The 12,877-nt window shown below is 40.9% G+C and overlaps 2 protein-coding genes across 12 annotated transcripts in view; one reads left to right on the top strand and one right to left on the bottom strand.

The window, feature by feature from the left end:
* Positions 1 to 12,877, bottom strand: part of LOC143783366 (uncharacterized) — a 140,528-nt gene that overhangs the window by 66,537 nt on the left and 61,114 nt on the right. For 6 of the 11 annotated variants that reach the window (XM_077271786.1, XM_077271782.1, XM_077271784.1 and 3 more), the window contains exons 1-2: positions 743 to 775; positions 459 to 515 (exon numbers count right to left, since the gene is read on the bottom strand). In XM_077271786.1, the coding sequence (XP_077127901.1) occupies positions 459 to 488 (30 nt within the window). In that variant the 5' untranslated portion in view covers positions 489 to 515; positions 743 to 775. Of the gene's footprint in view, positions 1 to 458; positions 516 to 738; positions 1,404 to 12,877 lie in introns of those variants that run through there. The other 5 variants (XM_077271776.1, XM_077271778.1, XM_077271781.1 and 2 more) reach the window with 5 other exon arrangements.
* Positions 3,207 to 7,432, top strand: LOC143783365 (uncharacterized). The gene is made up of 2 exons (XM_077271774.1): positions 3,207 to 4,174; positions 6,592 to 7,432. The coding sequence occupies exons 1-2, from the start codon at positions 3,437 to 3,439 to the stop codon at positions 6,604 to 6,606; spliced, it is 753 nt and encodes a 250-aa protein (XP_077127889.1). The 5' UTR covers positions 3,207 to 3,436; the 3' UTR covers positions 6,607 to 7,432.

Below are 12,877 nucleotides of genomic sequence, written 5' to 3' on the forward strand. Positions count from 1 at the left end.
ATGAAAATATTGACCTAATCTGTAAAAACTGTAAAGTAAAAAAAAAATTAAAATACCAAAATTGCTTTTTTTTGGTTGCTACAACACAATAAAAAAATTCATTAAAAATCTATAAAAGCTTTGTAACTATCAATAAAAACATCCGCTCCCTACCCAAAAAAAACCAAGCCCTCACACTCCTCCATTATCCAAAAAATAAAAATGTTACTGGTATTTCAAAATGGCGACTCAGGTTATTTTCTGGGGGCTTTTAAGAAATTCAGAATTTTTTTGCCACTTTAAATTTAAAAAATGCAGGTTTGGTATTGTCGTAATCGCGTTGACCTGATTGGTCCAGGCAGTTGTCTGTGCGTGAAGAACGGACATCAGACAACAGAAAATAATTTTTATATCCACGTATAGATGTAACATTACAATCACTATTCTGAATTCTATGGCTTTTCTTATTTCGGACTTACATAGATTGTGTTCCAATTTTCGCGCGTCATTTTTCACAAATAAATAACTGCAAATATCTGAATTAGAGAGAGAGAGAATTCCTTATAAGAAGCCTAATATTAAATACCAATTGTATCAATAGTACATATTACTAGATGATTAACAAATATAAAGTTTTCTAATTAAAAATGTACAGGATATGAGAATTGGGAAGTAGAGGAAGCTTGTCATAAGAAATCAGAAACTTATACAGCTAGGAAATGTGGACTAATAAGGACAGGAAAGGAGCATAACACGCACATACTCACTACTAAACTCCTACTACAACCCTCAACGGAATTCTGGGTGAGCGGTTGCTTATATATTCCTCATGATGTCATAATATCGAGGCCAGAGGTGACCATGGCGACGATCCTGTGATGTCACAGCATTATAGAATGTGCTAGAACAAGCCCTGCAGCCAATCCGATCCAAGATAATAATGTGTAATAAAGTCTATGGAGGGTTTATAATAGTATGTAATATAAATAATCTGATACAGTAAATTGTTACAAATGATAAACACCTCCATGCACACAGATCCATGACCACATATATGCAGAAGCTTGTTATAATCCAGTTTTTTAACTTATATTGTTCTTATACATATCCACCATATAGACATAAGTATAGGGATATAGAATTTTGTAACATCCCACTCTAAATCCATAGGCATTCATTTGGGTGGGGTTGGTCCCCGAAGATTTTAGAGGAATCTGTGGGATTTTTTGCCCCTTCATTCAGAAGATTATTTGTAACGTCAGACACTGATGCTGGATGGGTCCTGGCTAGCAATCTATATTCTAGTTCATCCCAAAGGTGTTGGTTGAGGTTCAGACTCTGTGCGGGCAGTCAGGTTCTTCCAAACCAAACTCCCCCCAACCTTGCCTTTATGGACCTTGCTTTGTGCACTGGAGCATAGCCGTGCTGGGACAGAAAATGACCTTCTTCAAACTGTTCCCACAATGCTGGAAGCATATATTTGTCCATAATCTATTCTATACTGAAGAATTAGGACTTCCCTTCACTGAAACTAATATGCCAAAGCCGACCCATAAAAAACAACCCCAGCAGACTGATTCCAGATCACTACACTCCTAAGCCATCATTCTCATCCCATTTGGAACAAAAATGGTGGCTAGTGTGGGGAGTACTGTGAAGGCCATTATATAGCATGAGAACCATTATACAGCGTGGAGGCCATTATACAGTGTGATGAAAAATAACTTGGCACACACGTGGACTGATGCTGAGTGAAAATTTAATAAAGAGAGTACATACAGACGTTTCGGTCAAAGACCTTCTTCAATGTACTGAACAAAAATAATAACAATAGAACATAATAAATAAGGTATGTACAAAATACATGGAATGCATATAATAAATAAATTCGTGGTCTTTTGTAATTTCAAGCTGAATAAAGGAAATAAACTGCTGAAGGCTTGTCATGTGCTTGAATTGCCACTGTCTTGTACTGTGCAGTTTAGAGAGAAACGTGCCAATACTCATGCACAAAAGTTATAAATGTTATGGAGGACTGGTGCCCTGGTGACCGTGGGAGTGAGGGGTAAGGAATGATGAGTACAAAGCGGAAGAGAGCTTACCCTCTCACAAGTTAATTTGTCTGTTACTCAGATACGTGAGGAAAAGAAGGGGGGAACCTGTAGACGTATATAAAATAATTATAAACCTATGGTGGTCTATGCTGGCATATTGTGCAGATAGAGCTGCATGACATACCCCTTATAGGCTCCGTCAGGAGTAATCATGAGCTGTGCAGCATATCCGCTGTGGAGGAAAGAGGAGTACATATTGCTAAAGAGGCACTCGCCTGTAAAGTGCAGTCTGTGATCCGGTCCAGTGCTTACCTATATTGGTCCTCTCAGGACGCGGCATCCACCGCTAGTCCTCTGTGTAAGGAGGCAGTGGTGTAAGTGCCGTGAGTATTTCTCTGGATGAGCGGGTCCTGTTTCCCATTATCTCTGGCACAGCCTCACCACGCAGACTCACAGTGGAACGCATGGCCCCACCTACTTCAGCGGTAATGACACGCATGAATCAGGATACTCACAGCGCAGGGGCGCTTCCAGTTAGCCACTTCCGGTAGCGCGCTTCATAACGCGCTCACTCACGGCACTTACACCACTGCCTCCTTACACAGAGGACTAGCGGTGGATGCCGCGTCCTGAGAGGACCAATATAGGTAAGCACTGGACCGGATCACAGACTGCACTTTACAGGCGAGTGCCTCTTTAGCAATATGTACTCCTCTTTCCTCCACAGCGGATATGCTGCACAGCTCATGATTACTCCTGACGGAGCCTATAAGGGGTATGTCATGCAGCTCTATCTGCACAATATGCCAGCATAGACCACCATAGGTTTATAATTATTTTATATACGTCTACAGGTTCCCCCCTTCTTTTCCTCACGTATCTGAGTAACAGACAAATTAACTTGTGAGAGGGTAAGCTCTCTTCCGCTTTGTACTCATCATTCCTTACCCCTCACTCCCACGGTCACCAGGGCACCAGTCCTCCATAACATTTATAACTTTTGTGCATGAGTATTGGCACGTTTCTCTCTAAACTGCACAGTACAAGACAGTGGCAATTCAAGCACATGACAAGCCTTCAGCAGTTTATTTCCTTTATTCAGCTTGAAATTACAAAAGACCACGAATTTATTTATTATATGCATTCCATGTATTTTGTACATACCTTATTTATTATGTTCTATTGTTATTATTTTTGTTCAGTACATTGAAGAAGGTCTTTGACCGAAACGTCTGTATGTACTCTCTTTATTAAATTTTCACTCAGCATCAGTCCACGTGTGTGCCAAGTTATTTTTCAAGATTATATGGTTTGGGCACCTACTTGCGCACCACCCGTAATAGTAGTGCCTACGGATATCTCTTATAACCACAACCCTTACGTAAGAGCACACTATTTTGGTCATGTCATCTCTCACGTTTTCGTACAATACTGAAGAAACCACCAATATCATTGCACAAACTACCACATCCACCGATTTTCTTAGAGTTCCTCCTAAGGAAACAAGGGGACGAGATCTGGAGAGGGAACTAAGACGGAGCACAAATTCAGAGCTGCACTGTGCAACTCTTACGGAGTACCTCAAGGTCCAGAGGATTCCGAGGGGACTCAGGGTCCCCCTCCGTCCTACCCTCTTCAGTGACTCTCCCGATTTTTGTTCTCGTTTTGAAAGAATTTTAAACAAATGTTCTTTTGATCTCATGACACTAACCCTGGAACATTTACACAGAGGGATTGCGGAGAGTAAGGAACGTATCAAGAATATCGAACAGCAGCTGGCGTCATCATCCACCCCGGACGAGCTTCAGGACCTGAAAAATCGTATCAACACCACCATCGAACAACATAGACGGGACACGGAAGCAAGGAAAAGGTCAAAATTCATTAGGGACGCAGAAGATTACGAACAGAATAAAGTCTACAAATGGCGCGACAACTCCAGCTCCGGGACCTTCTCCATACGCTCCAACTACAGATCTACAACAGACAACTCGACATCAGGATCAGATCAAGAACGACGGGAGAGACTACCACCAGGTCGTTTTTTAGGACGAGGAAGGAGACAGTCGAGAAGAAGAGGACCCGTAGAGGAAAGGGACGGTCAAAGAAATACGGACTTCACAAGGATAACCCGCTCTCAGGTAGGAACCCCCTGGTGATAAACATTTCCTCAAAATCATTGAGCATAGCAGAACACCAGGTACTTCAAAAAGGGTTATCCTTTTGCCCCAGTTATAGACTAAACACATTTAACTTAGATATGGATCTACAGAGATTCTACAGATCCCTCAGACTGAAATTACACTTCTCAGGTCTGATAACTGACAACCCACCCCCGAACACTGTAGAAGATCGACTCCTCACTGCAAGGAACTTAGGCCTGAGAAACAAGAGCAATTACAGACCACCGATAGGCTCCCCGGCACTAGAAACATTTATCTCACTAGTGAACGACTCCTTCCAGAAACTAAGGAGTGATTTAGACAGAGGCAGATTGTACGCTCCTTCCAACCTCACGGCCTTGGACCAACAAGCACTCAACTCTCTACAGGCAGATAAGGAAATAATAGTAAAACCAGCAGATAAGGGGGGAGCCATAGTTGTATTAGATAAGTCTACATACATACAGGAAGTCTACCGCCAGTTAAATGACAATTCTATCTACAGACCACTAGAAAGAGATCCAACCAATAAGATCAGGGAGGAAATACAGAGTACACTCACTAAGTATAGAGAACTGAAAATATTAGACCAAAAGACATGTGAATTTCTGTCCAAACAAAACCCCATCACGCCAGTGTTCTACGTACTCCCAAAAATTCACAAAAGCCTATCAAACCCACCAGGGAGACCCATAGTAGCATCAACAGATTCCATACTGTCACCAATATCCAGATACTTAGAGAAAATCCTTACTCCCATGATCAAGCAAACCCCCTCTTTTTTACTAGACACAGGGGCCTTCCTAAAACTTATAGATGAGCTCCAAACCATCCCAGTAGAGGCCTATCTGGTCACATTTGACGTGAAGGACTTATACACGTCCATACCTCATGAGGAAGGTATCAACTCAGTAAGAAAGCTACTATGTACTTCTGACTTAGATTCAGACCAGACCAACCTGTGCTGTGAATTATTATCCTTGATACTGACGAAAAACTATTTTTTGTTCGAGGATAAATTCTACCTACAGAAGAGGGGTACCGCGATGGGCAGTAACGCAGCACCACCGTATGCAAACGCCTATATGGCTGACTATGAGGGCAGTGTCATATATGTCAATGACCTTTTCCGCACACATTCCATAGTGTGGAAAAGGTACATTGATGACATATTTTGTATCTGGAATGGTCCAGAAGCAACACTACTATCCTTCTTTGAGGTCCTGAAAACTTCCTGGCCAGGTCTGGACTTCACAATCACATATGACCGGGATCGAGTTCACTTCTTAGATACTACAATAGTCAAAAATAGCGCTGGTGAACTCTCCACTGACCTACATGTTAAACCAACAGACCGCAATAGTCTTTTACACTATGACAGCTTTCACCCCACAAGAATGAAAGAATCTATTCCAAAATCCCAATTCCAGAGAGTCCAAAAAATAGTCACAAACAGGGACCTACAGAGCCTACGACTAGAGGAGATGCGGACAAAATTCCTAGAGAGGGGCTACCCCCCCGCATACTCTAGGTACCACCACCACAAATCCCGCCTCGAAAAAGAAGAGCGATACTAAACATCGCATCCCCTTTGTCCACAACTATCACCCCCAAGCCTATCTACTTCACAGGACAATTCGACGCCACTGGCATATTCTGGGAGCAGCCCACCCAGGGATCAGAGAATTTGTTGAACCTTTCCTCCCCTGCTTCCGGAGACCGCGCAACATACGTGACATGTTAGTGAGAGCAGACATAGGGAGCACACATACCATACCCAGACAACGCTTCCTAACCAATCCAAGGACAGGTACATTTCCATGTCTCCAATGCACACAATGTAATAACATACAAAGGGGCACAACTATACGCCACCCACATAATGGCAAGGAATATCCAATCAAGGGTTTCTTCACATGTGACTCAACGTATGTGGTATACATAATTAAATGCCCATGCGGACTGTATTATGTGGGGGAGACCACTCAACCCATCAAACAGAGGATCTCGAAGCATAAGTCCACGATTAGGTGTAAAAATACTCTACTACCCATCCCATACCACTTCATCACAAAGGGCCACACAATAGCCCAATTAAGATTTCAAGTAATTGAACAAGTAACAGCACCACGAAGAGGGGGGGATAGAGTGAGCCTACTCAAAAAAAGGGAGGCTTACTGGATACACGAATTGCAAACTCTGACCCCAAGGGGTATGAACAGAGACTATGACATTCAATCCTTCCTTTCTTAAAAAGATACAGGTATCCAGTGGACTATGACTTCGGAAGAGTTTTAAATGGGACTTTTACATTGCCACCTTTATTGCAGAACATTGTTGATTAATGTACCGCTGTATCTGTGAACCGATTCTAACTTTACTATTTCTTTCCGCAGAATCGGCTATACTAAGATACTTCTATCTAGCTCACACCCAATGGATCACCTCTATTTTTGAGAAATCGGTCACAAAATAAGATCACAAAACAGGATTTCTCTGGATGAGCGGGTCCTGTTTCCCATTATCTCTGGCACAGCCTCACCACGCAGACTCACAGTGGAACGCATGGCCCCACCTACTTCAGCGGTAATGACACGCATGAATCAGGATACTCACAGCGCAGGGGCACTTCCAGTTAGCCACTTCCGGTAGCGCGCTTCATAACGCGCTCACTCACGGCACTTACACCACTGCCTCCTTACACAGAGGACTAGCGGTGGATGCCGCGTCCTGAGAGGACCAATATAGGTAAGCACTGGACCGGATCACAGACTGCACTTTACAGGCGAGTGCCTCTTTAGCAATATGTACTCCTCTTTCCTCCACAGCGGATATGCTGCACAGCTCATGATTACTCCTGACGGAGCCTATAAGGGGTATGTCATGCAGCTCTATCTGCACAATATGCCAGCATAGACCACCATAGGTTTATAATTATTTTATATACGTCTACAGGTTCCCCCCTTCTTTTCCTCACGTATCTGAGTAACAGACAAATTAACTTGTGAGAGGGTAAGCTCTCTTCCGCTTTGTACTCATCATTCCTTACCCCTCACTCCCACGGTCACCAGGGCACCAGTCCTCCATAACATTTATAACTTTTGTGCATGAGTATTGGCACGTTTCTCTCTAAACTGCACAGTACAAGACAGTGGCAATTCAAGCACATGACAAGCCTTCAGCAGTTTATTTCCTTTATTCAGCTTGAAATTACAAAAGACCACGAATTTATTTATTATATGCATTCCATGTATTTTGTACATACCTTATTTATTATGTTCTATTGTTATTATTTTTGTTCAGTACATTGAAGAAGGTCTTTGACCGAAACGTCTGTATGTACTCTCTTTATTAAATTTTCACTCAGCATCAGTCCACGTGTGTGCCAAGTTATTTTTCAAGATTATATGGTTTGGGCACCTACTTGCGCACCACCCGTAATAGTAGTGCCTACGGATATCTCTTATTATACAGTGTGAGTCCTACTGTGGGGGCCATGATACCGTGAGAGAGCTTTTGTTGGGACCATTATACTGTGTATAAGGAATCTATGAGACATCATATTCTGTATAAAGGTGCCGTAGGGACATCATACTCTGTATAAAAGAGCTGTGGACCCACCATACTCTGTATAAAGAAGCTGTGGGACCACCATACTGTATATAGAGGAGCTGTGGGACCACCATACTGTATATAGAGGAGCTGTGGGACCACCATACTGTATATAGAGGAGCTGTACATTGCGAGACTCTGGACATTATCAAATGTTAAGCATTATTGTTACGCAAGCACTCCGAGTATTGTGGCCGTCAAAGGGGCAAAAGTTGAACACGATTTTTTTAAGGCCTTTGCACAGGGCATTAATATTTTTTCATTGAGGGCACAAAGGAGGCATTATTACTATTTAAGGGGCACAGGGGTTGGCAGTATTATGTGGGGCACTAAGAGGAGCGCTGTTATATTGTGCCAAACAGCCGATGCAGTAATAGGGACACATACTGCAGCAGTGGCTCAGTATTTGGGTATCCGTAGGATGAGGCATATGTGCCAGTTGAGAATAGATGGTGCCGTTCTGGAAATGTGAGAAGTCAAATGTCTTTGTTGTATTCTCTGCAGACGAGTCCTGGCTGGAAGAAGTTGTCATGTTGGTCTGGGTCAAATGGAAAACACATGAAAATTAAACGACTCTATCAGAAAGAACGTCAGCTGTAAATGCCTATATATAACTGTACTGTGATCACTTGTATGTTATGCCACTGTATGTCACCATATGGCGGTAATATCAACGCAGAAAATAACAAGAAAACAGCCTTACCAACTCCAGGTCAGATTACCAATACACTAGCAGGATGTTGCAGACCCCGATGATAAAGGCGGGGGCATCATAGGTGCAAAATACTGATGGAGCAACCACAGGCAGCCCGACTAAACTAATGGTATGGGTTTTATCAATAGGCTATAAGCCAGACACTGTGCATCACACTTATCTGTGTGCATTTTTAACCCTTCATGCCGCAGCCCATTTTTGTCTTTGCGTTTGTTTTTTCCTCCCCTTCTTCCCACAGCCATAACTTTTTTTTCTGTCAATATGGTCTTGTTTTTTGTGGGACGAGTTGTGCTTTTGAACGTCCCCATTGCTTTTACCATATAGGTTACTGGAAAACAGGGAAAAAATTCCAAGTGTGGTGAAACTGGAAAAAAAAAGTGCAATTCCATAATTGTGTTTTTTTTGGGGGGGTTTTAACCCTGTTCACCAAATTCTAAAACTGACATGTCAATACGATTCTCAAGGTCTTTACGAGTTCGTAGATGCCAGACAGGTCTAGGTTCTTTTTTTATTTATCGAAAAAAAATCCAAAGTTTGTAAAAAACATAAATAAATAAAGTAAAATAAAAAAATTGCGTCATTTTCTAAGACCCGTAGCGTCTCCATTTTTCTTGATCTGGGGCTGGTAAGGGCTTATTTTATGCATGCCGAGATAATGTTGTTTTTTTTTATACCATTTTGGTATACATACAATGTTTTGATTGCCCACTATTACAATATAATACAATGTTGTGGTGACCAAAACAACATAATTCGGGCGTTTCAGCTTTTTATTTTCATTACACAGTTTACTCATCTAATTATTTTTACAAATTGATAGAACGGGTGATTCTGAACGCAGAAATACCAGATATGTGTACTTCTTATTATTTTTTTTATTTTGAATGGGATGTGATTTAACCCCTTAACGACCGCCGATACGCCTTTTAACGGCGGCAGTTAAGGGTACTTATTTGTCAGCGCCGCTTTTTATCGGTGCTGAGAGATAAGTGTATAGCGCCCCCAGCGTCGAGGGTCTTGGCTACCGGGGGTAGCTGAGACCCCAGAGAACATGATTCGGGTTGGTTTTTACCGACCCCAGTGTTGCGATTCCATTAATAACGGCGACTGCAAAAAAAAAAAAAGTCAAATTTCCCATTTAATTTCTCCTCTGATGTGAATGCACATTGGAGGAGAGAGAAATAATATCATGACATTTTTCTTTAAGAGTAATGCACCTGGCGAATAGTCTTGATTAAATAAATGTGCAAAATAAGCATATTTAACATTGGCCATGCCAGCCAGTTTTGATTTTCTGTGCTAGTTTTGCGTGAACCTCCTTCTTCTTGCACACAGGGACAAGTGAAGCGTTGATTTGCTAGATATTGTGCAAGTATTCAGGATTTTCACTTCAAAACTTCAAGTCACAAAGATCTCATACAAGAGCCTACGAATTACGGAGATTTTATCAGGTGTCAGATGGATTGACAAGCACTAGCACTGGAAGTGCTGAAGACAGACGTGCTGAAAATAGCCGTGCTGAAGTCCAGAGTCCAGCGTTGTAAAGACAAGCTGAGATATTTCAAAGGAACTTAAGTTAAGAAATGGATTTAATTAATTCATATGCTAAATCAAGTCAGATAGAATTTGTAAGTTCGTACAAATCTAGCATAGAAATATTTTGGCTTTCTTTATTTGCAGAATGCAAAATAGCAAATTTAAAGATAGATTCTAAGCTAGTATCTAGCAAAAAAGAAAAAGAGCAACTGAAAAATATATTACATATGATTAATGTATTTCACGAGTTTGTTACAGAAAAGTCCAAAAAAGATTGTGTAGAAAGAATTTCTAAGGAAACTAATGATGTTCCCAAGATTGACTGTAATGTGAAGAGTGAGGAAGAGGAAGATGTGACGCACATGTCTGTAATGGCGGCCACTCAAGGTGACCTTGACTTTGTGTCTCATGATGAAAAACAAGATGGAGGACATGTAGGAGACATGACAACTGACAACGATGATGTACGAGGGACAGATGTAGAAGGGTCACTAAAAATAGAAGACGGCTCAGAAGCCCAATCCCAAACTAAATCTAGGAAAATCTTGTTAACCCCTTCAAGTCGCGGCCCTTTTTCGTTTTTGCGTTTTCGTTTTTCACTTCCCTCCTTCCCAGAGCCATAACTTTTTTATTTTTCCGTCAATATGGCCATGTGAGGGCTTATTTTTTGCGGGACGAGTTTTACTTTTGAACAACACCATTAGTTTTACCATGTCTTTTACTAGAAAACGGGAAAAAAATTCCAAGTGCGGTGAAATTGCAAAAAAAGTGCAATCCCACACTGGTTTTTTGTTTGGCTTTTTTGCTAGCTTCACTAAATGCTAAAACTGACCTGCCATTATGATTCTCTAGGTCATTACGAGTTCATAGACACCTAACATGTCTAGTTTATTTTTTATCCAAGTGGTGAAAAAAAATTCAAAACTTTGCTTAAAAAAAAAAAAGTGCCATTTTCCGATACCAGTAGCGTCTCCATTTTTCGTGATCTTGGGTCGGGTGAGGGCTAATTTTTTGCGTGCTGAGCTGATGTTTTTAATGATACCATTTAGGTGCAGATACGTTCTTTTGATCGCCCGTTATTCTATTTTAATGCAATGTCGCGGCGACCAAAAAAAATGTAATTCTGGCGTTTCGGATTATTTTCTCGCTACGCTGTTTAGCGATCAGGTTAATGATTTTTTTTAGTTGATAGATCGGGCGATTCTGAACGCGGCGATACCAAATATGTGTATGTTTGATTTTTTTTTATTGTTTTATTTAGGATGGGGCGAAAGGGGGGTGATTTCAACTTTTATATTTTTTATATTTTTTTCATATTTTTAAAAACATTTTTTTTTTACTTGTGCCATGCTTCAATAACTTCCATGGGAAGCTAGAAGCTGGCACAACTGGATCGGCTCAGCTACATAGCAGCGATCATCAAATCGCTGCTATGTAGCTGAAATGCAGGTGTGCTGTGAGCGCCGACCACAGGGGGGCGCTCACAGCAGGCCGGCATCAGTAACCATAGAGGTCTCAAGGACCTCTATGGTTACTGTTCTGACACATCGCCGACCCCCGATCATGTGACAGGGGTCGGCGATGACGTCATTTCCGGATGCCCGGCCGGATGCGGTAGTTAAATGCCGCTGTCTGCGTTTGCCAGCAGCATTTAACAGGTGAATAGCGGCGGGTGAATAGCCATTTCAACCGCCGCTATTGCGCGCACATGTCAGCTGTACAAAACAGCTGACATGTCGCGACTTTGATGCGGGCTCAGCGCCGGAGCCCACATCAAAGGGGGAGACACGGCATGCGCAGTACATGTACGGCGCATGTCGTGAAAGGGTTAAAATTATGCAAAATCATTCCTGCATATGATGACAAAATTCATGTATGCAGAAATTCAGAGATATTTGAAAGTTTTGCTGATAAGTTTGATTTGACTAATCAAGAGAAAAATCAATTATTTAAAATTTGACTACCAGTAAGTTTCTCCAGAAAATTCTCATTAAAAATGCAGGATGATGAGTTCCATGAAGAAATGACTGATGTAGAAAGATAAAAATTTTTGATATTTTGTGGATTAAAAGAAAATTATCCAGATCTTGATATTCTTCTAAAATTGAGGATTGGCCGGAAAGAATGTACTTTTACATTCATGTCTATTTTTGAAACGGTGTACAAAATGATCAGTACTAATTCCAATAAACAATCAATGATAAATTGTTTTGTAAACAGATTTAGATTCCTAAATCTTGTATCTCGTGTTATTGCTTCACAAAAAGATTCTTTATATGAATGTGCACAATCCCTTGATTTTTCTAGAAAACATGAGAATCTTGAAAGGAAAACAAATCATACTAAGTTTTTGAAACCAAGCAGAATTATATCTTATCAGAAGCCAAAATCAAAATCTCCAAAACTGACCCAAAATCAAATCTATGAAGTACGAAGAAAATTACATATTTGCTACAAACCCTATGAGTCCATTAAAGAAGTTCCTCTGAAAGGGTTAAAAGCTGAAGGTTCAGATCTGTCTGTAAAGATGGCGGAAATTGACAGACGGAAACAGATGAGCATAGGGGCTGCTCAACTGAACACTCCATTTTCACAGCTCATAAGTTTAAAGATGACCTTATTAAATAGAGCTTTCCAACAGATTATCGACAGAGAGGTAAATTTTGGTTTAGGAATTGGCTAAAAATTTAATTATATCATGTGTAAATGAGTCATACAATGTATTATTTATTAATATGTAATTATTTTATACAATATAGTTATGTTTATATATATTAATATAGTATACAGTAAATACTGTAGCATATTTGTATAAGTAG

The sequence above is a fragment of the Ranitomeya variabilis genome, chromosome 6 (assembly GCF_051348905.1).
Source record: "Ranitomeya variabilis isolate aRanVar5 chromosome 6, aRanVar5.hap1, whole genome shotgun sequence".
NCBI lineage: Eukaryota > Metazoa > Chordata > Amphibia > Anura > Dendrobatidae > Ranitomeya > Ranitomeya variabilis.

Bases quoted from the DNA above. Each gene is read 5' to 3' on its own strand.
- LOC143783365 (XM_077271774.1), top strand. From the start codon at position 3,437: ATGTCATCTCTCACGTTTTCGTACAATACTGAAGAAACCACCAATATC.